Consider the following 27,180-nt stretch of genomic DNA (forward strand, 5'->3'; position numbering starts at 1 on the left):
TGAGATCCACCATATGCCTCGTCTCTACTCCTAGTGACATCAAACAGCTTCCTAACGAGTCTTATGCATCTAAGCATCTTGTAACTGCCCATCTATCAATCAACTCACTGCAGCTCCCAAAAAGCCGTTTTTTAAAATTTATCAAACACATGAAAACACAAAACTGAAAATCAAAACTAAAACCAGGCTCCCATCCATGCCAACTTCTCATTGTCTGATCCCCCAGTGCCTGGGGAAAACCAGGCATTTAAGCTAAAAGGATGGAGGAGAATGTGACTCATATCTCACAGAGCTTTGTTGGCCTCAGAGCGTCCCTCATAGCTATTTCTGCTGGAAGAGAAGGGGACCATTCAGGGAATCAAACAGAAAAAAGAGTGTCAGATCTTAAGGGATGACCTTACATAGTACTAACATTTGGAAAACCCATATAGATTATATCAAATAATGACAGGGAGAAGCTCCTTCACACCCACAACAATGAAGGCCAAATTAGCCCTAGATTCAAGGCAAAGCACACTTGCTTCAATTAGGCACCAAGTGGGATGTCCATTTAAAGGCAATTTATTAAGAGTATTAAGAAATTTCCATTAATGAAAACAGGGGATCCCGGACACAGAATCTGGTTTAATTTTATACTCCACACAGTAGAAAAAGTACAAAAGAAGAGTTTATTCCATGGAAGAAATCAGAATGGGATAAGTTTTTTTTAAAATTTAAATCAGACTTTTAAAAGTTGTAAGAAATCATCCTGCTCAGCTACAGTTACATCAGAGACATGGACAGTAACATCCCATAATATTAAGCACAAGCATTGAAATGAGCATTGCATTAAAAAGAGAACATTCACATGGGAAATGGCATCATGAGTCACCCAAGTCTGTTGCGAAAAGGTACAATTTCAGCCAGTTGAAACATGTCACATGTACAATTGAGAAAGTCCTTTATTAATCAGTCTGGGAAAGTCCCTTATTTGGCAATTATTTACTTTACTTAATGCCTTCTTTACTCAAGCCTCTTATTGTAAATATAATTATCATGGATATCATTATTCTGTTCCTTTGTAAGGACACTGAGAGTTTGTGCACTAGGGACAAATTCCTAGCGTTTCTATTCACAATGGGACAAATTGAATACACAATTCAATTCAATTCCTGAGATACACTCACACTTCTCACATTAAGGCAGGTTTATCATTTTTCTCCCACATAAATTATCTAGTGACCATGGAGGTCTCTACGCTCAGTATAGCTCTCTCCACACTCCAGGCATTTGTTGGGTTCCTCTCTAGTGTGGATTATTTCATGCTTAACCAGCTTTCCCTTCTGACTGAAGCTCTTTCCACACTCCAGGTATTTATGAGGTTTTTCTCCTGTGTGGCTCCTTTGATGTTTATAAAGGGTGCTCCTCCGACTGAACCTCTTTCCACATTCCAGGCATTTATGAGGTTTTTCTGCTGTGTGGATCCTTTGATGTCCGTAAAGGCTGCTCCTGAGACTGAAGCTCTTTCCATATTCCAGACATTTGTAGGGTTTTTCTCCTGAGTGGATTCTTTGATGGATATTAAGACAGTTCCTTACACTGAAGCTCTTTCCACACTCTAGACATTTATGAGGTTTTTCTCCTGTGTGGCTCCTCTGATGTATATAAAGGTTACTCCTGTGACTGAAACTCTTTCCACATTCCAGGCATTTATGAGGTTTTTCTCCAGTGTGGATCCTTTGATGTCTATAAAGACTGTTCCTCCAACTGAAGCTCTTTCCACACTCAAGACATTTAAATGGTTTCTCTCCTGAATGGACCCTTAGGTGGCTCTGAACATGTCTATTTCTTCTGAGGGATTTTTAATATTCCTGGCATTGATATTCCTTCCTTCTTGGATCCTTTGGGGATTCTGTGGTCTTCCGAAGGACTCTCCACACTCCAGGCACTTCTACGGTTTCTCTACCCAATGGATCCTTTGATGTTTATAAAGATTGCCCCTATAACTGAAGCTCTTTCCACATTCCAGGCATTTATGAGGTTTTTCTCCTGTGTGGATCTTTTGATGATGATAAAGGTTGCTCCTCTGACAGAAGCTTTTTCCACACTCCAAGCATTTGTGAGGTTTTTCTCCTGAGTGGATCCTTTGATGTTCATAAAGGCTGCTCGTATGACTGAAGCTCTTTCCACATTCCAGGCATTTGTGAGGTTTTTCTCCTGTGTGGCTCCTCTGATGTATATAAAGGTTGCTCCTCAGACTGAAGCTCTTTCCACACTCCATGCATTTAAATGGTTTCTCTCCTGAATGGACCCTTAGGTGGCTCTGAAGATCGTCGTTTCTCTTGAAGCATTTTTCGCATTCCGGGCACTGATATTCCTCTTCTTCCTCCTGGATCCTTTCGGGATTCCGGGCTCTTCCGAAGGACCCTCCGCCCTTCAGGACCGTCTCGGGGTCTCCGCCCGTTTCCTTCTCCCCGCATCGCCCTCCAGGCAGCCGCTTAACCCGGGGTCCCTCTGGGCTCATCCCGCCTGCAGCCCCGGAGCCTCCCGGCCTTTCTCCGCCGTCTCCCGGGGAACTGGCGCTGGGACCTCCTGCTCTCAGGCGGCGCTTCCTTCCTTCCTTCCCCGCCGGGCTCCTCCCTCCTCCTGCAGGGGAGAGAAAGAGGCGAGTCACGGCTGCGTCCTCTTCCCCGCAGGGGGACCCCAGGCCGAAGCCTCCGCCTCCCACGGCTCTCCTTCCCAGCTTCCCCCCACCAGACGCGGCCTCGGGCGCCCCGGCCTCTCCTTCCTCACAGGCCTCCCTTCTGCCCAGGATCATCCCGGACTGCGAATCCCGGCGTCCCCTGCTCCCTACCTGCTTCAGGCCGCATGCGCACCCGAATCAAACGAAATCTCTCCGTCGGTTCTCGGATTCGAAAAGTGATGGCCAGAGCGGCTTCCGTCCCGTTTTCAAACAAGCTCCGCCAGGAAAAGGAAATCCCTTTCCCTGCCAGGACATTTGCATCGGGGAAACTTCCACGCCATCCCATTGGCGGGCGGGCACAGAACCACGCCCCCTGCTCGACTCTGCAGCTGCCGACTTCCTGGCTTTCCTCATGTCCGCTTCTGCTCCCGCCTCGCTTGGCTCCGCCCTTCCGCCCCCTCCCCTCCGCCCGCCTTGGCGAAATTGGGGCGGGAAGCGATTGCGGGATTCCCAAAGGTTTCTGCAATGGACGGGAACGGAGGGAGCTTTCCCTCGCCGGCCTCGGCTTTCGTCTGCCTCCCGGAGCTGCTCCTTAGTCCCCCCCCCCCTTTTAAGCCTCCAGCAGCCCCGTGGGCGTCAATGGACGGGAACGGACGGAAGTTTCTCTCGCCTGCCTCGGTTTTCTCCTGCGGGAACCCTTTCTGCCTCCACGGAGCTGCTCCCTACCCCGCCCCATCAAGCCTGCAGCCCCGTGGGCATCTCCGGGTGGCCCCCTTTCCTCCTGGGGGGAGAAGGGGGATTGCAGCTGGGAGTCCCCCACGAGCCCCCCCCCAGTCCAGGTGCTCCTGCCCACCTGGCATCAAGACCCCCTTCCTCTCCCCCCCTGGAAGGAAGGGCGAGGTGGCGATGGCTATTGCCAGCCTGAAAGAAGCCTTGAATGCAGCCATGTATTGTTATAATATCTATTATTTAAATTCCCTGATTCCCAGAGACTCCTGGCAGTTTGCAAATGTTCAGACACCTTTTTATTATTGTGGGGCGTCTACATTGTGGGAGGGGGTGAGGGGCCAAATCATTAAGGGAAGAAGATAAAAGTGATTTCAGAATACTGGTTTTTTTTTCATTTTGTAGTTCAGGAACTTCTGTCTAGTTTCTCTCCTTGCCTTATTTTCCTTTTGTGGAATATTCTTCGTGACACCTGAGCGTAATCATAATTTAGTCCACCTTCCTGGGTGCTTCCCTGGGCCTTCCTCGCTTCCCTTTCTGGACCCTTGGACTCTCTCCCAATTGTTTTCTGAACCATCCAATCTCCACAGAAGGCAAACAACTTACCTGTCAGAAACCACTTAGCCAGGAAGTTGAATGCAAGAATAGCTCCCTTAGAAGGAAACCCCGAAAACCACATAGCTGCAACATGAAACCAGAAACTTTGCAAGATACCTGTGACCTGTGTTGGTGACGTAGAAAAGCAGATGCAGACAGGAGTAAGGTTGTGCTGGGAAGGCCACCCGATGGAAGGTACCCCGAAGGGCACCAACTCAGAACATTGGGGCTCCCTTTTATTGTCAAACTTCTCAGAATAGTAAAAGCTCATTGGACAGAAAATACACTTGGCAACTTTTGATTGGTTTACAAATGCATGCTTTCCTTATGAACACCTCATGGATACTTCATGGACACTTCATGACTCTCTACTAGTTAATATTTTGCTGCATGGAATGTGATGTCTAGTTTAAATTTCATTGTCTCTTTTTGTAAGCATAAGAGATTAAGCGCCAAATGATTAAGAGAGGAAGGAATGTGGATTTTGACTGATTTCATCAATGTGGTTTGCCAACTATTGATTAATCAATTAACCCTAGAGACCTGGGGTAGGCAACAGGTGGCCTGAGATTTAGCTATTTAGCATAACAGGCATAAAAGTCTTTCAGGGGGACTGTAACTCGGGTAACCAATAAATATTATAGGCGCTATTTGTGTGAGGGCAAGGGGATGTGTGAGACTCACCTTGGAGTATAAAAATTGAGTGTAAAACTGTAATCAGGGCCTTGGTGGCTTTCAAGGCCAGGATCCTTCTATTTTGGTACCAAAATAAAAGTATATTCTTATCTCACACCTTGTGTTTGGCAATCAATTGGGCTTTGACACTCCTCTGAGGCCTCCCCCTTGATAGGACTCTTTTGTCAGCTTAAGTTGGGGGTCTTTTTAGGTCTTTTAAGTTCTTTTTAGGATCTTTGGCCTGCCACACTTTCTTATAATTTCCTATGCTGTTTCATTAGTGTAGTAGTTGGGAGGGGGGAATAGAAAGGAGTGTCATCTGGGCCAACAACCTCTGGAAGAGGATCCCCAACTTAAGGTGAGGAAGTGTCCTACCAAGGGGGAGGCCTCGGAGGAGGAAAAGGGCCAACCAGGGATGATTGAATCCAAGAGCCCAGAACCTGCAGCACCTGCAGCAGAGAGCACTAACCTGCCATGGACTTCATCGTGGAACTCCCAGACAGCAATGGGAACAGAGTAATCTGGACAGTTATTGATTTGTTTTCTAAGCAGGCACACTTCATTCCTTGCTCAGGATTGCCATCCGCAAACAAATTAGCAAAAATGTTTGTGAAACACATTTATCGCCTGCACGGAGTACCCAAGAGGATCATTTCAGACCGCGGGGTCCAGTTCACAGCCAAGTTCTGGAGAGAGGTCCTGAGATCCATTGGGTCCACAAAAGAACTGAGCTCAGAGGTTCATCCCAGTATGAACTGCGCAGCAGAGAGAGCCAATGCGGTGGTGGAACAATACCTCCAGTGTTTTGTGGACTATCAGCGAGACAACTGGTCGGACTTGCTATCCTTCGCCGAAGTGACGTACAACAATGCGGTCCACAGCAGCAGTGGATTTATTCCTTTCAAGATTACCAGTGGCATGGAAATTGTTGCCATGCCTGAGTTGCCTAGAGAACCTCCTTCCTCCATGTCTATGAATGAATGAATGGACACGCTAAAGAAAGGATGGGAGAATACGAAGAAGGCTCTAGCAGTTGCGGCAGAAGCCTACAAGAAGCAAGCTGATAAACATCGCTCTCTCCAAAACCCCTACCGTGTGGGGGACAAGGTTTTTGTGTCTACCAAATACATAAGATTAGGAATGCCTAGTAAGGAATAGGCTCCAAAATTTCTAGGTCCATTCCCAATAGTGAAGATAGTTAACCCAGTTACAGTTCAACTCGGTCTACCCAGAAGTCTAAGGAAAATTGACCCAGAATTTCATTGTAGCTTGTTGAAACCAGTAATTGGGTCTAACAAAAGAACATCCACGCAAGCTCAATCTCCTCCTGTAGTGATAGAAGGGGAAACACAATCTGAGGTGGAAAAAATCGTAGACTCCAGGCTGAATAGGAGTCGCTTACAGTACTTAGTGCGTTGGAAGGGTTACCCTTTGTCTGAAGCTACTTGGGTGAAGCGTTGGACTTAAAAGTGGAGAAGTTAGTAAACAATTCCATGAGAAGTTTCCCAATAGGCTGGGGGAAGGAAGAGGTGGTTAATTTTGTTATGTTAACTTTTATGTTATTCTCTTTACAGGAAATGTTTTTCTTCTGAGGAGAGGCCGCCTGTCAGGCCTGTAGTTATGTTCTTTTTAGGATCTTTGGCCTGCCACACTTTCTTATAATTTCCTATGCTGTTTCATTAGTGTAGTAGTTGGGAGGGGGGAATAGAATGGAGTAGGATTGTGGAATGTATTGTTGTCATTCTTTTCTAGAAGCTCAAGGTCATCTTTTGTCTCCGCACCTCAACACCTGACCGGAAACAGAGAGGTGTAGATGCCAGCATGGAAGATGATGATTGGAACATGTGATGGATTATGGGTGTGGGGATAAGATCATGAACTTTCAGCTGGGTGGAATTCCAGGAAGAAAATCAGAGTTGGAATTCCACAGACGTGCTAACATGCCTGTATGATTACATTGGAACTTTACGGATGATTCTGCCTTGGTCTCTGATTGATTTCATGCATGGTATTTAGAACGCTGACAGACGGTGCCTTGAGTTTATAAGTCCTCACCTACTCTATTATATCCCTACATTTTTGCCATAACAATAAATGTTCAATAGGAGCTTGTGGCTCGGTATGTAATTGTATTCCAATTCTTATCCAGTCCCCTAATTCCCAAGTTCTTGCCTCGGGATACCAGGGACATTGACAACGTATTTCACTTACTGAGTTTTCTAACTCATGTAGACTTAATTCCTGTCACCTCATTATATTTAAGTAATTTCTGCAGCTCTTTTGCATGAACCTTCTGTGGAGCTGACAGTTCCCCCCGCCCCATACTCACGTAAAATTGGGAGCGAAGTTCGTTGTGGTGCACCTGGCCTCGTCCGGCCGAATGAGTATGAGGGAATCACATCGGGGTCACCAGATGTTGGTAACGTAGAAAAGCAGAAGCAGACAGGAGTAAGGTTGTGTGGGGAGGCACACCGAGTATTTCCCCAGTGCTCCCTTTTATTGTCAAGCTTCTCGGAATAGCAAAAGCTCATTGGAAAGAAAATCTACTTGGCAAATACTGATTGGTTTACAGATACATGCTTTCCTCGTGAACAATTCATGATATAGAAATGTGACCCATATGTTTACTAGTTAATTTCTTACTGCATGGAATGTGTCTATGTGCAAATTCCATCGTCTCTTCTTGTAAGCAAAGGATTAAGAGGAAGAAATGTGGACTTTGATTATCACAGTGTGGTTTGCCAGCTACTGAGTAACCAATTAACTCCACACCTTTTAAAGACAATTTAGTCAAAAGCTGCATATAAGAAAGAAGTAACTGAGAAGCGAGCTAAAAATTGGAAAAACAAAGCTATGCATAGCCAATACTTGAAAAGTATTGAAGGCAAAGCTGACCAAAAGCTAACTTGGAACTGGTTAAGATCAGGAGCAGCTTTATTTTGGCAGCTCAAGAACAAGCCTTAGCCACAAACTACATGAAGGCAAAAATTCAACATGTTACCACCAACAGCAAATGTCACCTCTGTAATGAGAAAGACGAGACAGTCAACCACTTGATCACTGGGTGCAGCAAAATTTCACAAACTGACTACCTACAACGCTATGACCGCGTCGCTAAGATCATTCACTGGAAATTGTGCCAAAAGTTTGGATTTGAGTACAGCAAAAACCACTGGGACAATCAGGTTCAGAAGGTTTTAGAGAATGAGAAAGTCAAGATCTTGTGGGACTTCAGAATCCAGACTGACACGCACTTGGCCCACAACACACCTGACATAACAATAGTTGAAAAGAAAAAAGTATGGTTCATTGACATTGCAATACCTGGAGATGCACGAATTGAAGATAAACAGCAAGAAAAAATCACAAAGTACTGGGACTTGCAAATTGAAGTTGAGAGACTGTGGAAAAAGAAATTGTATGTTGTCCCGATTGTAATTGGAGCACTTGGAGCAATACCCAAAGGGCTACCTCGTTATTTGGAAATTTTAAATTTATCAGACTTGAACATTCTGATTCTACAAAAAACCGCCCTACTTGGAACAGCTTATACCCTTCAACATTACCTTAATAGTTCCTAGGTCCTTGGTTAGGACTCGAGCTGTTGAGCTACCAACCAGCCCCAAAGGCTGTGAATCTCACCAAAGATTAACCACGCAATATAATAATAATAATAATAATAATAATAATAATAATAATAATAATAATAATAATAATAATAATAATAATAATAATAATAATAATAATAATAATAATAATTATTATTATTATTATTATTATTATTATTATTATTATTATTATTATTCTGCCAAGCCCGGATGAGAAAGGAGGAGGGTTGGAGTCAGGTTGACAACCTGGCCCCATAAAAACTCGCCAACCCATACAATATGGCAGTGATGGCGAACCTATGGCATGCGTGCCACAGGTGGCACACGGAGCCATTTGTCAGGGCACGCGAGGCGTTGAGTTCACCTTTTTAAAAGCCATTTTTCGCCCTCCCCAGGCTCCAGAGGCTTTATAGGATACTGGGGAGGGCGAAAAGAGCATTCCCCCCCGCCGAGGCCCTCCGGAGGCTTCAGGGACCATCGGGAGGCTACCCTGAAGCCTTCGGAGCGCTTAAAACCACCCTCCGAGCAAACCGGAAGTGACCCACAACAATGAAGGCCAAATTAGCCCTAGATTCAAGGCAAAGCACACTTGCTTCAATTAGGCACCAAGTGGGATGTCCATTTAAAAGCAATTTATTAGAGTATTAAGAGATTTCGCTTAATGAAAACAGGGAATCCAGGAAACAGAATCTGGTTTCATTTTATACTCCGCACAGTAGAAAAAGTACAAAAGAAGAGTTTATTCCATGGAAGAAATCAGAATGGATAAAAATAGATTTAAAAAAATATACAGAAAAGGTATTTTATTTAAATTTAAATCAAACATCTTTAAAGATACTCAGAGATGATTCACACCCTGGTCAGTGTCTCTTTGCACTTCTACCATCGGGCAGAAGACATCAAAGTATAGCCAGCCGAACAAAGAGGTTTAAAGATAGTTTCCATCCTTGGGCTCAACTCTCTTACTGGAATAATAATTATCATGAATATCATTATTCCGTTCCTTTGTAAGAACACTAAGAGCTTGTGCACTAGGGACAAATTGCTAGTGTGACTGTTTGCACTTGGTCAAATTAAACACGCAATTCAATTCAATTCTTGAGATATACACTTTGTGACTTCTCAAATTCCCATGTGCATAATTTGGTGTCCATGGAGGCCTCTACGCCCTTTCCGCACTCAAGGAATTTGTAGAGTTTCTCTCTAGTGTGGATTATTTGATGTTTAACAAGCTTTCCCTTTTGATTGAAGCTCTTTCCACACTCCAGGCATTTATGAGGTTTTTCTCCTGAATGGATCCTTTGATGTTGATAAAGGTAGTTTCTGATACTGAAGCTCTTTCCACACTCCAGTCATTTATGAGGTTTTTCTCCTGAATGGATCCTTTGATGTTGATAAAGGTAGCTTCTGTTACTGAAGCTCTTTCCACACTCCAGGCATTTTCTCCTATGTGGATCCTTTGATGTGTATAAAGGTTGCCCCTCTGACTGAAGCTCTTTCCACACTCCAGACATTTATGACGTTTTTCTCCTGAGTGGATCCTTTGATGTATATAAAGGTGGCTCCTCTGATTGAAGCTTTTTCCACACTCAATGCATTTGTGAGGTTTTTCTCCTGAGTGGATCCTTTGATGTGTATAAAGGCTGCTCCTCTGACTGAAGCTCTTTCCACACTCCAGGCACTTATGAGGTTTTTCTCCTGAATGGATCCTTTGATGTGTATAAAGGTGGCTCCTCTGACTGAAGCTCTTTCCACACTCCAGGCATTTATGAGGTTTTTCTCCTGAGTGGATCGTTTGATGTGTATAAAGGTGGCTCCTCTGACTGAAGCTCTTTCCACACTCCAGGCATTTATGAGGTTTTTCTCCTGAGTGGATCGTTTGATGTGTATAAAGGTTGCTCCTCTGACTGAAGCTCTTTCCACACTCCAGGCATTTATGAGGTTTTTCTCCTGAGTGGATCGTTTGATGTGTATAAAGGTTGCCCCTCTGACTGAAGCTCTTTCCACACTCCAGGCATTTATGAGGTTTTTCTCCTATGTGGATCGTTTGATGTGTATAAAGGTTGCCCCTCTGACTGAAGCTCTTTCCACACTCCAGGCATTCATGAGGTTTTTCTCCTGAATGGATCCTTTGATGTTTATAAAGCTTGCTCCTCTGACTGAAGCTCTTTCCACACTCCGGGCATTTATGAGGTTTTTCTCCTATGTGGGTCCTTTGATGTGTATAAAGGTGGCTCCTCTGACTGAAGCTCTTTCCACACTCCAGGCATTTATGAGGTTTTTCTCCTGAGTGGATCGTTTGATGTGTATAAAGGTGGCTCCTCTGACTGAAGCTCTTTCCACACTCCAGGCATTTATGAGGTTTTTCTCCTGAGTGGATCGTTTGATGTGTATAAAGGTTGCTCCTCTGACTGAAGCTCTTTCCACACTCCAGGCATTTATGAGGTTTTTCTCCTATGTGGATCGTTTCATGTGTATAAAGGTTGCCCCTCTGACTGAAGCTCTTTCCACACTCCAGGCATTCATGAGGTTTTTCTCCTGAATGGATCCTTTGATGTTTATAAAGCTTGCTCCTCTGACTGAAGCTCTTTCCACACTCCAGGCATTTATGAGGTTTTTCTCCTATGTGGGTCCTTTGATGTGTATAAAGGTGGCTCCTCTGACTGAAGCTCTTTCCACACTCCAGGCATTTATGAGGTTTTTCTCCTGAGTGGATCGTTTGATGTGTATAAAGGTGGCTCCTCTGACTGAAGCTCTTTCCACACTCCAGGCATTTATGAGGTTTTTCTCCTATGTGGGTCCTTTGATGTGTATAAAGGTGGCTCCTCTGACTGAAGCTCTTTCCACACTCCAAGCATTTAAATGGTTTCTCTCCTGAATGGACCCTTAGGTGCCTCTGAAGAAGGTCGTTTCTCTGGAAGGATTTGTCGCATTCCGGGCACTGATATTCCTCTTCTTCCTCCTGGATCCTTTGGGGATTCCGGGCTCTTCCGAAGGACCCTCCGCCCTTCAGGACCGTCTCGGGGTCTCCGCCCGATTCCTTCTCCCCGCGTCGCCCTCCAGGCAGCCGCTTTACCCGGGGTCCCCCTGGGCTCATCCCGCCTGCAGCCCCGGAGCCTCCCGGCCTTTCTCCGCCGTCTCCCGGGGAAGCCGCGCCGGGACCTCCTGCTGTTAAGCGGCGTTTCCTTCCTTCCTTCCCCGCCGGGCTCCTCCGTCCTCCTGCAGGGGAGAGAAAGAGGCGAGTCACGGCTGCGTCCTCTTCCCCACAGAGGATGCCCAGGCCGAAGCCTCCGCCTGCCCTCCCTCACAGGCTTCCCTCCTAGGGAGGACCCTCCCGGACTGCAACTCCGGGCGTCCCCTGCGCCCTACCTGCATCAGGCCGCATGCGCGCCCGAATCGGAAAAGTCTTTCCGTCGCTTCTCCGATTCCAAAAGTGAGGGCCAGAGCGGCCTCCGTCCCGTTTTCAGACAAGCTCCGCCAGGAAAAGGAAATCCCTTTCCCTGCCAGGACGCGTCATTTGCATCGGGGAAACTTCTACGCCATCCCATTGGCGGGCGGGCACAGAACCACGCCCCCTGCTCGACTCTGCAGCTGCCGACTTCCTGGCTTTCCTCCCGTCCGCTTTTGCCCCACCCCTTGCTTGGCTCCTCCCTTCCGCCCCCTCCCCTCCGCCCGCCTTGGCGAAATTGGGGCGGGAGGCGATTGGGGGATTCCCAAAGGTTTCTGCAATGGACGGGAACGGACGGGGGTTTCCCTCGCCGGCCTCGGCTTTCGTCTGCCTCCCCGGAGCTGCTCCTTACTCCCCCCCCCCTTTTAAGCCTGCAGAAGCCCCGTGGGCGTCTCCGGGTGGCCCCCTTTCCTCCTGGGGGGAGAAGGGAGGTTGCAGCTGGGTCTCCCCCACCAGCACCCCCCACTCCAGGTGCTTCTGGCCGCCTGGCATCAAGACCCTCTTCCTCTCCCCGCTGGAAGGAAGGGCGGGCGAGGTCCCGATGGCTATTGCCAGCCTGAAAGAAGCCTTGAATGTAGCCAACCTTCCGTGTCTTATAATGATTATGAGTCAGATTTCCTGGTCCCCGGAGACTCCTGGCAGTTTGCAAATGTTAAGACTCGTTTTTATTGTTGTGGGGAGCCTGCATTGTGGGAGGGGGTGACAGGACAAATCATTAAGGAAAGAAGATAAAATATATTTCGGAATAGTTTTTTTTTTTCATTTTGTAGTTCAGGAACTTCTGTCTAGTTTCTCTCCTTATTTTCCTTTTGTGGAATATTCTTCGTGACACCTGAGCGTAATCATAATTTAGTCCACCTTCCTGGGTGCTTACCTGGGCCTTCCTCACTTCTCATTCTGGACCCTTGGACTCTATTGCAATTGTTTTCTGAACCATCCAATCTCCACAGAAGGCAAACAACTTACCTGTCAGAAACCACTTAGCCAGGAAGTTGAATGCAAGAATAGCTCCCTTACAAAGAAACCCCAAAAACCACATAGCTGCAACATGAAACTAGAAACTTTGCAAGATACCTGTGACCTGGGTAGGCAACAGGTGGCCTGAGATTTAGCTATTTAGCATAACAGGTATAAAAGTCTTTCAGGGGGACTGTAACTCGGGTAACCAATAAATATTATAGGCGTTATTAGTGTGAGGGCAAGGGGATGTGTGAGACTCACCTTGGAGTATAAAAGTTGAGTGTAAAACTGTAATCAGGGCCTTGGTGGCTTTCAAGGCCAGGATCCTTCTATTTTGGTACCAAAATAAAAGTATATTCTGATCTCACACCTTGTGTTTGGCAATCAATTGGGCTTTGACACTAAGCGAAGGCCCAGATTTGGAGACAAGGAAGGTCCCTTCCAGCTCTGTTCTCTTCCCTTCCATTCTCCACCCTATCCTTATCCTACCCTGATAATTAAAGAGTATTGGGGCCCAGGCAGAACCTTGGGGCACCCCACTGCCTTATTCCTTCCTTGTGGAAGGGAAGTTCAGTTAAGGCAGGGGTGGGGAGCTATGCCCCCTTTATGACCTCTGGACTTCAACTCCCAGAATTCCTGAGCCAGGTGTTCTGTAGATATTCAGGATGGATTCTCTTCCTGTTTCCTTGCCTATTTTGACTTGCATGCTTCTTCAATCTCCCTCAATGCTGTTTTTACCCGAAGTTCCAGAGCTGAGTCTTTACTGGCCGAATGCCCTTCCTGTCACCAAGGCAGAGTTTGTTTCTGCAGATGTATGTGCTGAACATATATACAATATGAGCATACAATATCAGCAGATATTGTGCCCAGAACGAGGAATATCTGCTTCTACATAGGATCGATCTCACAGCCTCACAATTCAGTCAGCGTACGCTAAAGATCACATTGTAGAATAGGGACAATGGTCGCAAGTGTGAGGACCAGGACCTTGGGCATGGAAGAAAGATGACCTAAACCAGCCACCTCATCTCAGCCCAACTGACCTTACAGAGTCCTTGCGGGGAAATGAGGAAAAATGTGTTGGATATATGCACCGCCTTGCAAAAATAATAAAGATGGGATATAAATAAATAAAAAAGTGAGGAATGACCGGCAGATGGGGATGAGGCCATGGGACCCCAGGAGGACAGGAAAGCAGGCCCAATACCTTTGGGGACCGAGTGGGGCTGCCAGCAGTGCCCAGGGGGTCTCAGGGTGGGGGAGGTCTGTGGAAGGCCACATGTGGGCTGGGGAGGTGCTGCAGTGGGGGCCCTATTTGAGCCTTTAGGTTATGTTAGCTTCCTTTTCAAACAGGACATCTGAGACTATGTGGACCATTTGACAAGTTAAAGAGTTTCAAATAACGGGGGATGGTTTTGCAGAGCACCAACATTCAGAAAACCCATATGAGTTATTTATTTATTTTGTATGATGGCATTCTTGCAAAAACAAAAATAAGAAATTATACAAAATGTGTATCAAAATGTAAAACACCAGAACAATTATCTTAAAAACGCACAATATGGATACAATTACGAATAAAATTACATCGTGAGGGCTTACTGTAGTGGCTCAACCTATGGCTGGATATCTAGATCATTTAGCCTTTGGACAGAAGGACCCTCAAGATTTGGTCGTTCTGGCAGAGATCCCGGGAACTGTGTGTACTAATTGTATGTCCTGGACTATGTGAAAGATATAACCACTCTATAATTAATAAAGAACTTTTAGTCTTGCCCTGTAGCATGATTTCTTGAGCCATGACAGCTGTAGGTTGTTTCTGAGTGGGAATAAATATGATAGTTAAAGGTGTATCTTCCTGACATCTATCCACCCAAACTAATTTTAATGCATTGATTTTTTGGTCAAATACTTCCTTCTGCGCTGCTGTCAACTATATTAAATCAGAAGGACGATCTCGTAATTTTAATGCACCAATTATAGGGCTAAGTTTTTTTACAATTAAAACAATTTCCTTTGGGCTTACCAAAGTGCCCGTTTTGTAATGCAGCTGCTAAGGCATCCATTTGAATGCATTTGTGCCTATGTCTGAACATGCCTTCAGCATGTCCGCTAAAGTATATTCTCCTTTATTTGTAATAGACATCAAAGCTTTACGACAATCTGCAAAGTTCCAATTTAATCATAAAGGCACTTCTGTGGAATTCCCACTCTGATTCTCTTCCTGGAATTCCACCTGGTTGAAAGTTCATGATCTTATTCCCACACCCATAACCCATCACATGTTCCAATCATCATCTTCCACGCTGGCATCTACACACCTCTGCTTCCGGTCAGGTGTTGAGGTGCAGAGACAAAAGATGACCTTGAGCTTCTAGAAAAGAATGACAACAATACATTCCACAATCCTACTCCTTTCTATTCCCCCCTCCCAATTACTACACTAATGAAACAGCATAGGAAATTATAAGAAAGTGTGGCAGGCCAAAGATCTCCTCAGTTGAAAAATGTTTCCTGTAAAGAGAATAACATAAAAGTTAACATAACAAAATTAACCCCCTCTTCCTTCCCTCAGCCTATTGGGAAACTTCTCATGGAATTGTTTTCCTAACTTCTCCACGTTTAGGTTCCCACTGTTCACCCAAGTAGCTTCAGACAAAGGGTAACCCTTCCAGTGCACTAAGTACTGTAAGCGACCCCTATTCAGCCTGAAATCTACGATTTTTTCCACCTCAGATTGTGTTTCCCCTTCTATTACTACAGGAGGAGATTGAGCTTGCGTGGATGCTCTTATGTTAGACCCAATTACTGGTTTCAACAAGCTACAATGAAATTCTGGGTCAATTTTCCTTAGACTTCTGGGTAGACTGAGTTGAACTGTAAATGGGTTAACTATCTTCACTATTGGGAATGGACCTAGAAATTTTGGACCCAATCCCTTACTAGGCATTCCTAATCTTATGTATTTGGTAGATACAAAAACTTTATCCCCCACCTAGAAGAGGTTTTGGAGCGAGCGATGTTCCTCAGCTTGCTTCTTGTAGGTTTCTGCCGCAACTGCTAGAGCCTTCTTCGTATTCTCCCATCCTTTCTTTAGCGTGTCCATTCATTCATTCATAGACATGGAGGAAGGAGGTGGAAAAAATCGTAGACTCCAGGCTGAATAGGAGTCGCTTACAGTACTTAGTGCGTTGGAAGGGTTACCCTTTGTCTGAAGCTACCTGGGCGAAAAGTTGGACCTAAAAGTGGAGAAGTTAGTAAACAATTCCATAAGAAGTTTCCCAATAGGCTGGGGGAAGGAAGAGGTGGTTAATATTGTTATGTTAACTTTTATGTTATTCTCTTTACAGGAAACATTTTTCTTCTGAGGAGATCTTTGGCCTGCCACACTTTCTTATAATTTCCTATGCTGTTTCATTAGTGTAGTAATTGGGAGGGGGGAAATAGAAAGGAGTAGGATTGTGGAATGTATTGTCATTCGTTTCTAGAAGCTCAAGGTCATCTTTTGTCTCCACACCTCGACACCTGACCGGAAACAGAGGGGTGTAGATTCCAGCGTGGAAGATGATGATTGGAACATGTGATGGATTATGGGTGTGGGGATAAGATCATGAACTTTCAGCTGGGTGTAATTCCAGGAAGAAAATCAGAGTTGGAATTCCACAGACGTGCTAACATGCCTGTATGATTACATTGGAACTTTACGGATGATTCTGCCTTGGTCTCTGATTGATTTCATGCATGGTATTTAGAACGCTGACAGACGGTGCCTTGATTTTATGAGTCCTCACCTACTCTATTATATCCCTACATTTTTGCCATAACAATAAATGTTCAATAGGAGCTTGTGGCTCGGTATGTAATTGTATTCCAATTCTTATCCATGTAGCCACAAACTACATGAAGGCAAAAATTCAACATGTTACCACCAACAGCAAATGTCACCTCTGTAATGAGAAAGACGAGAGTCAACCACTTGATCACTGGGTGCAGCAAAATTTCACAAACTGACTACCTACATCATCATGACCGCGTTGCTAAGATCATTCACTGGAAATTGTGCCAAAAGTTTGGATTTGAGTACAGCAAAAACCACTGGGACAATCAGGTTCAGAAGGTTTTAGAGAATGAGAAAGTCAAGATCTTGTGGGACTTCAGAATCCAGACTGACACGCACTTGGCCCACAACACACCTGACATAACAATAGTTGAAAAGAAAAAAGTATGGTTCATTGACATTGCAATACCTGGAGATGCACGAATTGAAGATAAACAGCAAGAAAAAATCACAAAGTACCGGGACTTGCAAATTGAAGTTGAGAGACTGTGGAAAAAGAAATTGTATGTTGTCCCGATTGTAATTGGAGCACTTGGAGCAATACCCAAAGGGCTACCTCGTTATTTGGAAATTTTAAATTTATCAGACTTGAACATTCTGATTCTACAAAAAACCGCCCTACTTGGAACAGCTTATACCCTTCAACATTACCTTAATAGTTCCTAGGTCCTTGGTTAGGACTCGAGCTGTTGAGCTAACAACCAGCCCCAAAGGCTGTGAATCTCACCAAAGATTAACCACGCAATATAATAATAATAATAATAATAATAATAATAATAATAATAATAATAATAATAATAATAATTCCGCCGTTGCCGGTCCCAAGCCCGGATGAGAAAGGAGGAGGGTTGGAGTCAGGTTGGCAACCTGGCCCCATAAAAACTCGCCAACCCATACAATATGGCAGTGATGGCGAACCTATGGCATGCGTGCCACAGGTGGCACACGGAGCCATTTGTCAGGGCACGCGAGGCGTTGAGTTCACCTTTTTAAAAGCCATTTTTTGCCCTCCCCAGGCTCCAGAGGCTTTATAGCAGTGGTGGCGAACACGCGGCTCGTGAGCCGCATGCGGCTCGCGGCCAAAATAAATGAGGCTCTTTGCCTCTTACCATTATTTAGTATACTGTGGCTCGGATCGCGCGCTAAACCCGGAAGTACGGTCGACGCGACGACGCTTGCCTGCGCTCCACCAGCTCAGAGCTGGTGGAGCGCAGGCAAGCGTCGTCGCGTCGACCGTACTTCCGGGTTTATCTCAACAGCACCCTCTGCTGCGCCCAAAAAAATAATGCTTCAAAGTCTAGCACAGTTGCTGCAGGATTCCGGTGAGGTTCTAATGATTGCTCAAATTAATAATAATGGTTGCATATTGAAGCTCTGGGTTCAGGAGCAGCAGAGTTTTAAATAGGAGAAAACATTTAATTGAATTTCCATGGTTAGTATATTTCCCAAAATTCTACGAGTGTTTTTCTCACAGCCTGTAATTGTAATAGATATCAAAGATAATCCAAACTCATATATATATTATAATACATATGTTAGGTTAAAGGAAGATAATATTAGGACCAGGCTTTACCCATGTATAGGTTGTACTCGATTTACAATCACAATCTCGTCACTGAGCAAAGCAGTCATTAAGCGAGATATGTGACTGCTTTGTTTAATGACTGCAAGTGTGGCATTCCTGGTTGTGGTCATCAAGTAATCTTGTAGGTTGTTAGGTGGACAGAGATCCACATAAGGAAAGTAGGGTGTCTTCTGGGTGGTGGGAGTGATCTGGAAGGATCTGCTCAGGACTTGAAAATTCTGTCTGATGAAATCCAAACAGGATTTTCAGTCCCTGAACGGAGAGACACTTGTGGGCAGCCTGTCCCATCCTGCTGAAACATTCTGTACTACTTTCTTTACTGTACTGCCTCTTTGCTTAGAAGCTGAAAATCCTTCCTGCCAAAATCCGAGTAGGATTTTCAGTCCCTGTGAAGAACCACTGTGCATGGCCTGTGCTGGGTGTTCTGGGGCAGCCCACACTGTGCTCCTTACTTCCACACTGTTTCTCTACTTTCTGCTTTGATTTTGGTTTCCTCTTGTCTTTAGCAGCTGGCTGGAAGAGTTTGCTCCCTTTCCACATATATTATGTGTTTAATATATTATTGTTAAAATTATATGCTTTTGTGTGAGTGTTTGTCTGTTTTGGCAGGTCACTGCGTGGTGTGGCTCTCTGACTCTCAGTTTAAAATTTTGGCTCTTTTTGTCGAACTTGTTCGCCACCCCTGCTTTATAGGATACTGGAGAGGGCGAAAAGAGCATTCCCCACCCTCGAGGCCCTCCGGAGGCTTCAGGGACCGTCCGGAGGCTTCCCTGAAGCCTTCGGAACGCTTAAAACAACCCTCCGATCAAACCAGAAGTGACTTCCGGTTTACTCGGAGGGTGGTTTTAAGCGCTCCGAAGGCTTCAGGGAAGCCTCCGGATGGTCCCTGAAGCCTGCGGAGGGCCTCGGGGGGGGGGGATTCTCTTTTCGCCCTCCCCAGTATCCTATAAAGCCTCTGGAGCCTGGGGAGGGCGAAAAATGGCTTTTAAAAAGGTTAACTCAGCGCCTCGCGTGCCCTGACAAATGGCTCCTCAACACTTCTCTGTGTTTTCCTTTCCGTTATATACATCTCTTCTGTAACTGTATATAATGTAACCAATTTAAAGTAATTCCTTCTTCCAACAGTTGTTCCAAAGTTTTCAACTGCCATTCATCCCCATCAGCAATAAGCACGTCTTTATATAAACACCCCCCGAGTGACTTAATATTCGTAATCCACATGGTGTCTGCAAGATCCAACCAAAGCGGTATTTTATAATCCCAATTGGGCCGGTGCTTCTTCCATATTCTCATCAAGGCACTTTGGAGAACATGATTGTTAAACACTTTATCCACCCTATCTTCATAAAAAAGATATGCATGCCATCCCAGAACAAGGTCATGACCTTCTATATTCAACAGTTCCGTTTTTGTTTTCCCAAACCAATCTGCTACATGCGTCAATACCGCAGCTTCATAATACAATCGGAGGTTTGGGAGTCTGAGGCCACCTCTTTCACGAGTATCTTGCATAATCTTCATCTTTACTCTCGGTGTTTTCTCCTTCCAAACAAATTTATTTAGTGTTGCTTGCCATTCTAACAAAATTTTATCTGATTTAAGCACCGGTATCATCTGAAATAAAAAGATGAATCTAGGTAGAATGTTCATTTTAATTGCTGAAATCCTTCCAAGCAAAGATAGTTGTAACTTTTTCCATACTTGAAGATCTTTCTGTATCTTTTGCCACAACACTTCATAATTATTTAGGAAAAGTTTTGTATTTGATTCTGCGATTTGTATTCCTAAATATTTAACCTTGGAGACTATTTCGAAACCTGCCAAACTTCCAAGTTTCTTTCTTTGAGTCTCTGTCATATTTTTAACCATCATTTTCGTTTTGTTTTGATTTAGTCTAAACCCGGACACCATGCCAAATTCTGCTATGATATTTTTCATCTGAATTATTGAGTTCAAAGGATGTGAAAGGGTAACAACCAGATCGTCGGCAAATGCTCTAGCTCTGTACTCCTTTTGCCTGATATCTATACCATTTAAGGAGTTAGAGTCCCGAATTGTATTCAACAAGACTTCCAAGGTTAAAATAAATAACAATGGAGATAATGGGCAACCTTGTCTTGTGCCTTTTTGTATCTCGAAAGTTGTTGACAAATTTCCATTAATAATAAGTTGTGCATTTTGTTGCTGATAAATTGCTCCAATCGCCTGCCAAAATCATGGTCCCATATCCATCTTTTCCAAAGTCTTGGTTAGAAAATTCCAATTCACTCGATCAAAGGCCTTCTCCGCATCCAAGAAGACCAGCACTGCAGAGATCTGCTTATTCTTATCAAGATAGTCAATTAAATCTATGAGTTGCCTTACATTCTCCTTCATGTGTCTGCCTTCAATAAATCCTGCCTGATCATGATGAATAACCGGCATCAATCTGTTGGCTAGTACTTTAGCAAATATTTTATAATCTGTGTTCAGAAGAGATATCGGTCTGTAATCCTCTGGTTTCTTAGGGCCATCTTTGTCTTTGGGTATCAATGATATAAAAGCCGCTTTCCATGAAAAGGGTATTTTACCTCCTTGCTGTATGTTGCAAAATAGTTCTGTAAGATATTCAATCATTTCCAATTGTACTAACATTGCAGTCAAGCCATCAGTCCCCGGAGCCTTGGCTAATTTAAGTTGGTTTATAGCTAAAATAATCTCATCAGCAGTTATCAGACGTTCCAAATTTGCCTTTTGAAGCACGGATATTTTAGTAACCCCTTTTCCTTCCAAAAAGTCATCTACTGACTTATTCTGTATATTGTCCTGTACATATAACTTAGCATAATAGTCCACAAATGATTTTTTAATCAAGTCTTGTTGATATACCGTTTTCCCTCCATACTCGATTCTATCAATAATTCTGTCATTCATGTTCTTTCTCAAGGTATAAGCCAACCACCTACCAGGTTTGTTAACATTAGCAAAGGTCTTATGTTTAGCAAATTGTAAGTTGGTTGCTGTTTGTTCTGATATAAGCATTTGAAATTGATCTTTCAACAGCTTTATCGCCATCTGAAGTGTCCCATCTTTTGGGGTTGCTATAAGTAACTGTTCCTTCTTTTTTATTTCATCTTCCAGTTCCATTCTCCTTTTCTGTCTGTTTTGTTTATGTTTAGAATTCATATGTATCAGGACCATCTGGAGGCTTCCCTGATGCCTTCGGAGCGCTTAAAACGACCCTCCGAGCAAACCGGAAGTGACCCACAACAATGAAGGCCAAATTAGCCCTAGATTCAAGGCAAAGCACACTTGCTTCAATTAGGCACCAAATGGGATGTCCATTTAAAAGCAATTTATTAGAGTATTAAGAGATTTCACTTAATGAAAACAGGGAATCCAGGACACGGAATCTGGTTTCATTTTATACTCCACACAGTAGAAAAAGTACTAAAGAAATGTTGGTTCCATGGAAGAAATCAAAATGGATAAAAATAGATTAAAAAAAATATATAGGAAAGGTATTTTATTTAAATTTAAATCAAACATCTTTAAAGATACTCAGAGATGATTCACACCCTGGTCAGTGTTTCTTTGCACTTCTACCATCGGGCAGAAGACATCAAAGTATAGCCAGCCGAACAAAAGAAGTTTAAAGATAGTTTCCATCCTTGGGCTGCAGACTTTTAAATACAACCACAATCACTCCATGCACACACTAGGTTTTTTTTTCTTTTTCTTTCTTTTTTTGTTTCTGCTATAATTTGCACCAGTGAGGTTAAAACCAATTTCGTTGTATTTAAGTACAATGACAGTAAAGATTATACTTTAAAGCATGGAAGAAATCATCCTGCTTAGCTGCAGTTACATCAGACACATGGACAGTAACATCCCATAATATTAAGCAAAAGCATTGAAATGAGCATTGCATTAAAAAGAGAACATGCACATGGGAAATGGCATCAATGAGTCACCTAGGTCTGTTGTGAAAAGGTACAATTTCAGCCAGTTGAAACATTTTGCATGTACAATTGAAAAAGTCCTTTACTAATCAGCCTTGGAAAGTCCCTTATTTGGCAATTGTTATTTCATTTTATTAATCTCTTCTTTACTCAACTCTCTTACTGGAATAATAATTATCATGAATATCATTATTCCGTTCCTTTGTAAGAACACTAAGAGCTTGTGTACTAGGGACAAATTGCTAGTGTGACTGTTTACACTTGGTCAAATTAAACACGCAATTCAATTCAATTCTTGAGATATACACTTTGTGACTTCTCAAATTCCCTTGTGCATAATTTGGTGTCCATGGAGGCCTCTACGCTCTTTCCGCACTCAAGGAATTTGTAGAGTTTCTCTCTAGTGTGGATTATTTGATGTTTAACAAGCTTTCCCTTTTGATTGAAGGTCTTTCCACACTTCAGGCATTTATGAGGTTTTTCTCCTGAATGGATCCTTTGATGTTGATAAAGGTAGCTTCTGTTAATGAAGCTCTTTCCACACTCCAGGCATTTATGAGGTTTTTCTCCTGAATGGATCCTTTGATGTTGATAAAGGTAGTTTCTGATACTGAAGCTCTTTCCACACTCCAGTCATTTATGAGGTTTTTCTCCTGAATGGATCCTTTGATGTTGATAAAGGTAGCTTCTGTTACTGAAGCTCTTTCCACACTCCAGGCATTTTCTCCTATGTGGATCCTTTGATGTGTATAAAGGTTGCCCCTCTGACTGAAGCTCTTTCCACACACCAGACATTTATGAGGTTTTTCTCCTGAGTGGATCCTTTGATGTATATAAAGGTGGCTCCTCTGATTGAAGCTTTTTCCACACTCAATGCATTTGTGAGGTTTTTCTCCTGAGTGGATCCTTTGATGTGTATAAAGGCTGCTCCTCTGACTGAAGCTCTTTCCACACTCCAGGCACTTATGAGGTTTTTCTCCCGTGTGGATCCTTTGATGTGTATAAAGGCTGCTTGTGTGACTGAAGCTCTTTCCACACTCCAGGCATTTATGAGGTTTTTCTCCTGTGTGGCTCCTTTGATGTGTATAAAGGTTGCTCCTCTGACTGAAGCTCTTTCCACACTCCAGGCATTTATGAGGTTTTTCTCCTATGTGGATCCTTTGATGTGTATAAAGGTGGCTCCTCTGACTGAAGCTCTTTCCACACTCCAGGCATTTATGAGGTTTTTCTCCTATGTGGATCATTTGATGTTTATAAAGGTTGCTCTTCTGACTGAAGCTCTTTCCACACTCCAGGCATTGATGAGGTTTTTCTCCTGTGTGGCTCCTTTGATGTTGATAAAGGCCGCTCCTCTGACTGAAGCTCTTTCCACACTCCAGGCATTCATGAGGTTTTTCTCCTATGTGGATCCTTTGATGTGTATAAAGGTGGCTCCTCTGACTGAAGCTCTTTCCACACTCCAGGCACTTATGAGGTTTTTCTCCTGAGTGGATCCTTTGATGTGTATAAAGGTGGCTCCTCTGACTGAAGCTCTTTCCACACTCCAGGCACTTATGAGGTTTTTCTCCTGTGTGGATCCTTTGATGTGTATAAAGGCTGCTCGTGTGACTGAAGCTCTTTCCACACTCCAGGCATTTATGAGGTTTTTCTCCTGTGTGGCTCCTTTGATGTTGATAAAGGTTGCTCTTCTGACTGAAGCTCTTTCCACACTCCAGGCATTTATGAGGTTTTTCTCCAATGTGGATCCTTTGATGTGTATAAAGGTGGCACCTCTGACTGAAGCTCTTTCCACACTCCAGGCATTTATGAGGTTTTTCTCCTATGTGGATCCTTTGATGTTTATAAAGGTTGCTCCTCTGACTGAAGCTCTTTCCACACTCCAGGCATTCATGAGGTTTTTCTCCTGTGTGGCTCCTTTGATGTTGATAAAGGTCGCCCCTCTGACTGAAGCTCTTTCCACACTCCAGGCATTCGTGAGGTTTTTCTCCCGTGTGGATTCTTAGATGGTTTTGAAGGCCACTGCTAGAAGTGAAGCTCTTTCCACACTCCAGGCATTTATGAGGTTTTTCTCCTGAATGGATCCTTTGATGTTGGTAAAAGTAGCTTCTGTTACTGAAGCTCTTTCCACACTCCAGGCATTGATGAGGTTTTTCTCCTATGTGGATCCTTTGATGTGTATAAAGGTTGCTCCTCTGACTAAAGCTCTTTCCACACTCCAGGCATTCATGAGGTTTTTCTCCTGTGTGGATCCTTTGATGTTGATAAAGGATGCTCCTCTGACTGAAGCTCTTTCCACACTCCAGGCATTCATGATGTTTTTCTCCCGTGTGGATTCTTAGATGGTCTTGAAGGCGGTCTTTTGTTTTAAAGGATTTTTCACACTCCGTGCATTGGTATTTCTTTTCTCCCGTGTGGATTCTTAGATGCCTTTGAAGATGGTCTTTTGTCTTAAATGATTTTCCACACTCCGTGCATTTAAATGGTTTCTCTCCTGTGTGGATTCTTAGATGCCTTTTGAGACCGTTATTTCTCTTGAAGGATTTTTCACATTCCGGGCACTGATATTTCCTTTCTCCCTCCTGGATCGTTTGGGGATTCCCAGGTCTTCCGAAGGACCCTCCGCCTCCCAGACATTTCTTCAGTTTCTCTCCCCAATGGATCATTTGATGTATATAGAGGCTCCTCCTCCGACTGAAGCTCTTTCCACACTCCAGGCATTTATGAGGTTTTTCTCCTGTGTGGATCCTTTGATGTCTATAAAGGCCACTGCTAGAAGTGAAGCTCTTTCCACACTCCAGGCATTTATGAGGTTTTTCTCCTGTGTGGATCCTTTGATGTCTATAAAGGTGGCTCCTCCGACTGAAGCTCTTTCCACACTCCAGGCATTTATGAGGTTTTTCTCCTGTGTGGATCCTTTGATGTCTATAAAGGCCACTGCTAGAAGTGAAGCTCTTTCCACACTCCAGGCATTTATGAGGTTTTTCTCCTATGTGGATTCTTTGATGTTCATAAAGGTGGCTCCTCTGACTGAAGCTCTTTCCACACTCCAGGCATTTATGAGGTTTTTCTCCTGTGTGGATCCTTTGATGTCTATAAAGGCCACTGCTAGAAGTGAAGCTCTTTCCACACTCCAGGCATTTATGAGGTTTTTCTCCTATGTGGATTCTTTGATGTTCATAAAGGCTGCTCCTCAGACTGAAGCTCTTTCCACACTCCAAGCATTCATGAGGTTTTTCTCCTGTGTGGATCCTTTGATGTCTATAAAGGCTGCTCCTCTGACTGAAGCTCTTTCCACACTCCAAGCATTTGTGAGGTTTTTCTCCTGTGTGGATCTTTTGATGTGTATAAAGGTTGCCGCTCTGACTGAAGCTCTTTCCACACTCCAGGCATTTATGAGGTTTTTCTCCTGTGTGGATTCTTAGATGGCTTTGAAGGCGGTCTTTTCTCTTAAAGGATTTTTCACACTCCATGCACTTAAATGGTTTCTCTCCTGAATGGACCCTTAGGTGGCTCTGAAGATGGTCGTTTCTCTTGAAGGATTTTTCGCATTCCGGGCACTGATATTTCCTTCCTTCCTCCTGGATCCTTTGGGGATTCCGGGCTCTTCCGAAGGACCCTCCGTCCTCCAGGACAGTCTTGTGGTCTCCGTCCGATTCCTCCTCCCCGCATCGCCCTCCAGGCAGCAGCTTTACCCGGGGTCCCCCTGGGCTCATCCCGCCTGAAGCCCCGGAGTCTCCCGGCCTTTCTCCGCCGTCTCCCGGGAAACCGGCGCCGGGACCTCCTTCCTTCCCCCGCCGGGCTCCTCCGTCCTCCTGCAGGGGAAAGAAAGAGGCGAGTCACGGCTGCGTCCTCTTCCCCGCAGGGGGACCCCAGGCCGAAGCCTCCGCCTCCCACGGCTCTCCTTCCCAGCTTCCCCCCACCAGACGCGGCCTCGGGCGCCCCGGCCCCTCCTCCCTCACAGGCCTCCCTTCTGCCCAGGATCATCCCGGACTGCGAATCCCGGCGTCCCCTGCTCCCTACCTGCATCAGGCCGCATGCGCGCCCGAGTCAAACGAAATCTCTCCGTCGCTTCTCGGATTCGAAGGAGAGAGAGAGAGAGAGGCGGGTGACGGCTGCGTCCTCTTCCCCACAGAGGATGCCCAGGCCGAAGCCTCCGCCTGCCCTCCCTCACAGGCTTCCCTCCTGGGGAGGACCCTCCCGGGCTGCGAATCCCGGCGTCCCCTGCGCCCTACCTGCATCAGGCCGCATGCGCGCCAGAATCGGAAAAGTCTTTCCCTCGCTTCTCGGATTCGAAAAGTGAGGGCTAGAGCGGCTTCCGTCCCGTTTTCAGAAAGCCCTTTCCCTGCCAGGACGCGTCATTTGCATCGGGGAAAATTCTACGCCATCCCATTGGCGGGCGGGCACAGAACCACGCCCCCTGCTCGACTCTGCAGCTGCCGACTTCCTGGCTTTCCTCCCGTCCGCTTTTGCCCCCCCCTTGCTTGGCTCCTCCCTTCCGCCCCCTCCCCTCCGCCCGCCTTGGCGAAATTGGGGCGGGAGGCGATTGGGGGATTCCCAAAGGTTTCTGCAATGGACGGGAACGGACGGGGGTTTCCCTCGCCGGCCTCGGCTTTCGTCTGCCTCCCCGGAGCTGCTCCTTACACCCCCCCCCCCTTTTAAGCCTGCAGAAGCCCCGTGGGCGTCTCCGAGTGGCCCCCTTTCCTCCTGGGGGGAGAAGGGAGGTTGCAGCTGGGTCTCCCCCACCAGCACCCCCCACTCCAGGTGCTTCTGGCCGCCTGGCATCAAGACCCTCTTCCTCTCCCCGCTGGAAGGAAGGGCGGGCGAGGTCCCGATGGCTATTGCCAGCCTGAAAGAAGCCTTGAATGTAGCCAACCTTCCGTGTCTTATAATGATTATGAGTCAGATTTCCTGGTCCCCGGAGACTCCTGGCAGTTTGCAAATGTTAAGACACGTTTTTATTGTTGTGGGGCGCCTGCATTGTGGGAGGGGGTGACAGGACAAATCATTAAGGAAAGAAGATAAAATATATTTCGGAATACTGTTGTTTTTTTTTTCATTTTGTAGTTCAGGAACTTCTGTCTAGTTTCTCTCCTTATTTTCCTTTTGTGGAATACTCTTCGTGACACCTGAGCGTAATCAT

The 27,180-nt window shown here is 45.0% G+C and overlaps 2 protein-coding genes across 2 annotated transcripts; both read right to left on the reverse strand.

Annotated features, from left to right (window-relative positions):
• Positions 1 to 649: 649 nt before the first annotated feature.
• LOC309399370 (uncharacterized protein) lies at positions 650 to 3,008 on the reverse strand (the record flags this gene model as incomplete). The annotated part of the gene is made up of 2 exons (XM_081967106.1): positions 650 to 2,625; positions 2,834 to 3,008. The coding sequence occupies 2 exons, from the start codon at positions 3,006 to 3,008 to the stop codon at positions 1,931 to 1,933; spliced, it is 870 nt and encodes a 289-aa protein (XP_081823232.1). The 3' UTR covers positions 650 to 1,930.
• A 16,134-nt stretch (positions 3,009 to 19,142) lies between these two features.
• LOC309399500 (uncharacterized protein) lies at positions 19,143 to 27,061 on the reverse strand. Its single transcript, XM_081967360.1, has 2 exons — positions 26,914 to 27,061; positions 19,143 to 25,852 (listed from the first exon to the last, which is right to left on the reverse strand). The coding sequence occupies exon 2, from the start codon at positions 25,751 to 25,753 to the stop codon at positions 22,502 to 22,504; it is 3,252 nt and encodes a 1,083-aa protein (XP_081823486.1). The 5' UTR covers positions 25,754 to 25,852; positions 26,914 to 27,061; the 3' UTR covers positions 19,143 to 22,501.
• Positions 27,062 to 27,180: the final 119 nt, after the last annotated feature.

Source organism: Natrix helvetica (assembly GCF_964273705.1).
Source record: "Natrix helvetica genome assembly, chromosome: 15".
NCBI lineage: Eukaryota > Metazoa > Chordata > Lepidosauria > Squamata > Natricidae > Natrix > Natrix helvetica.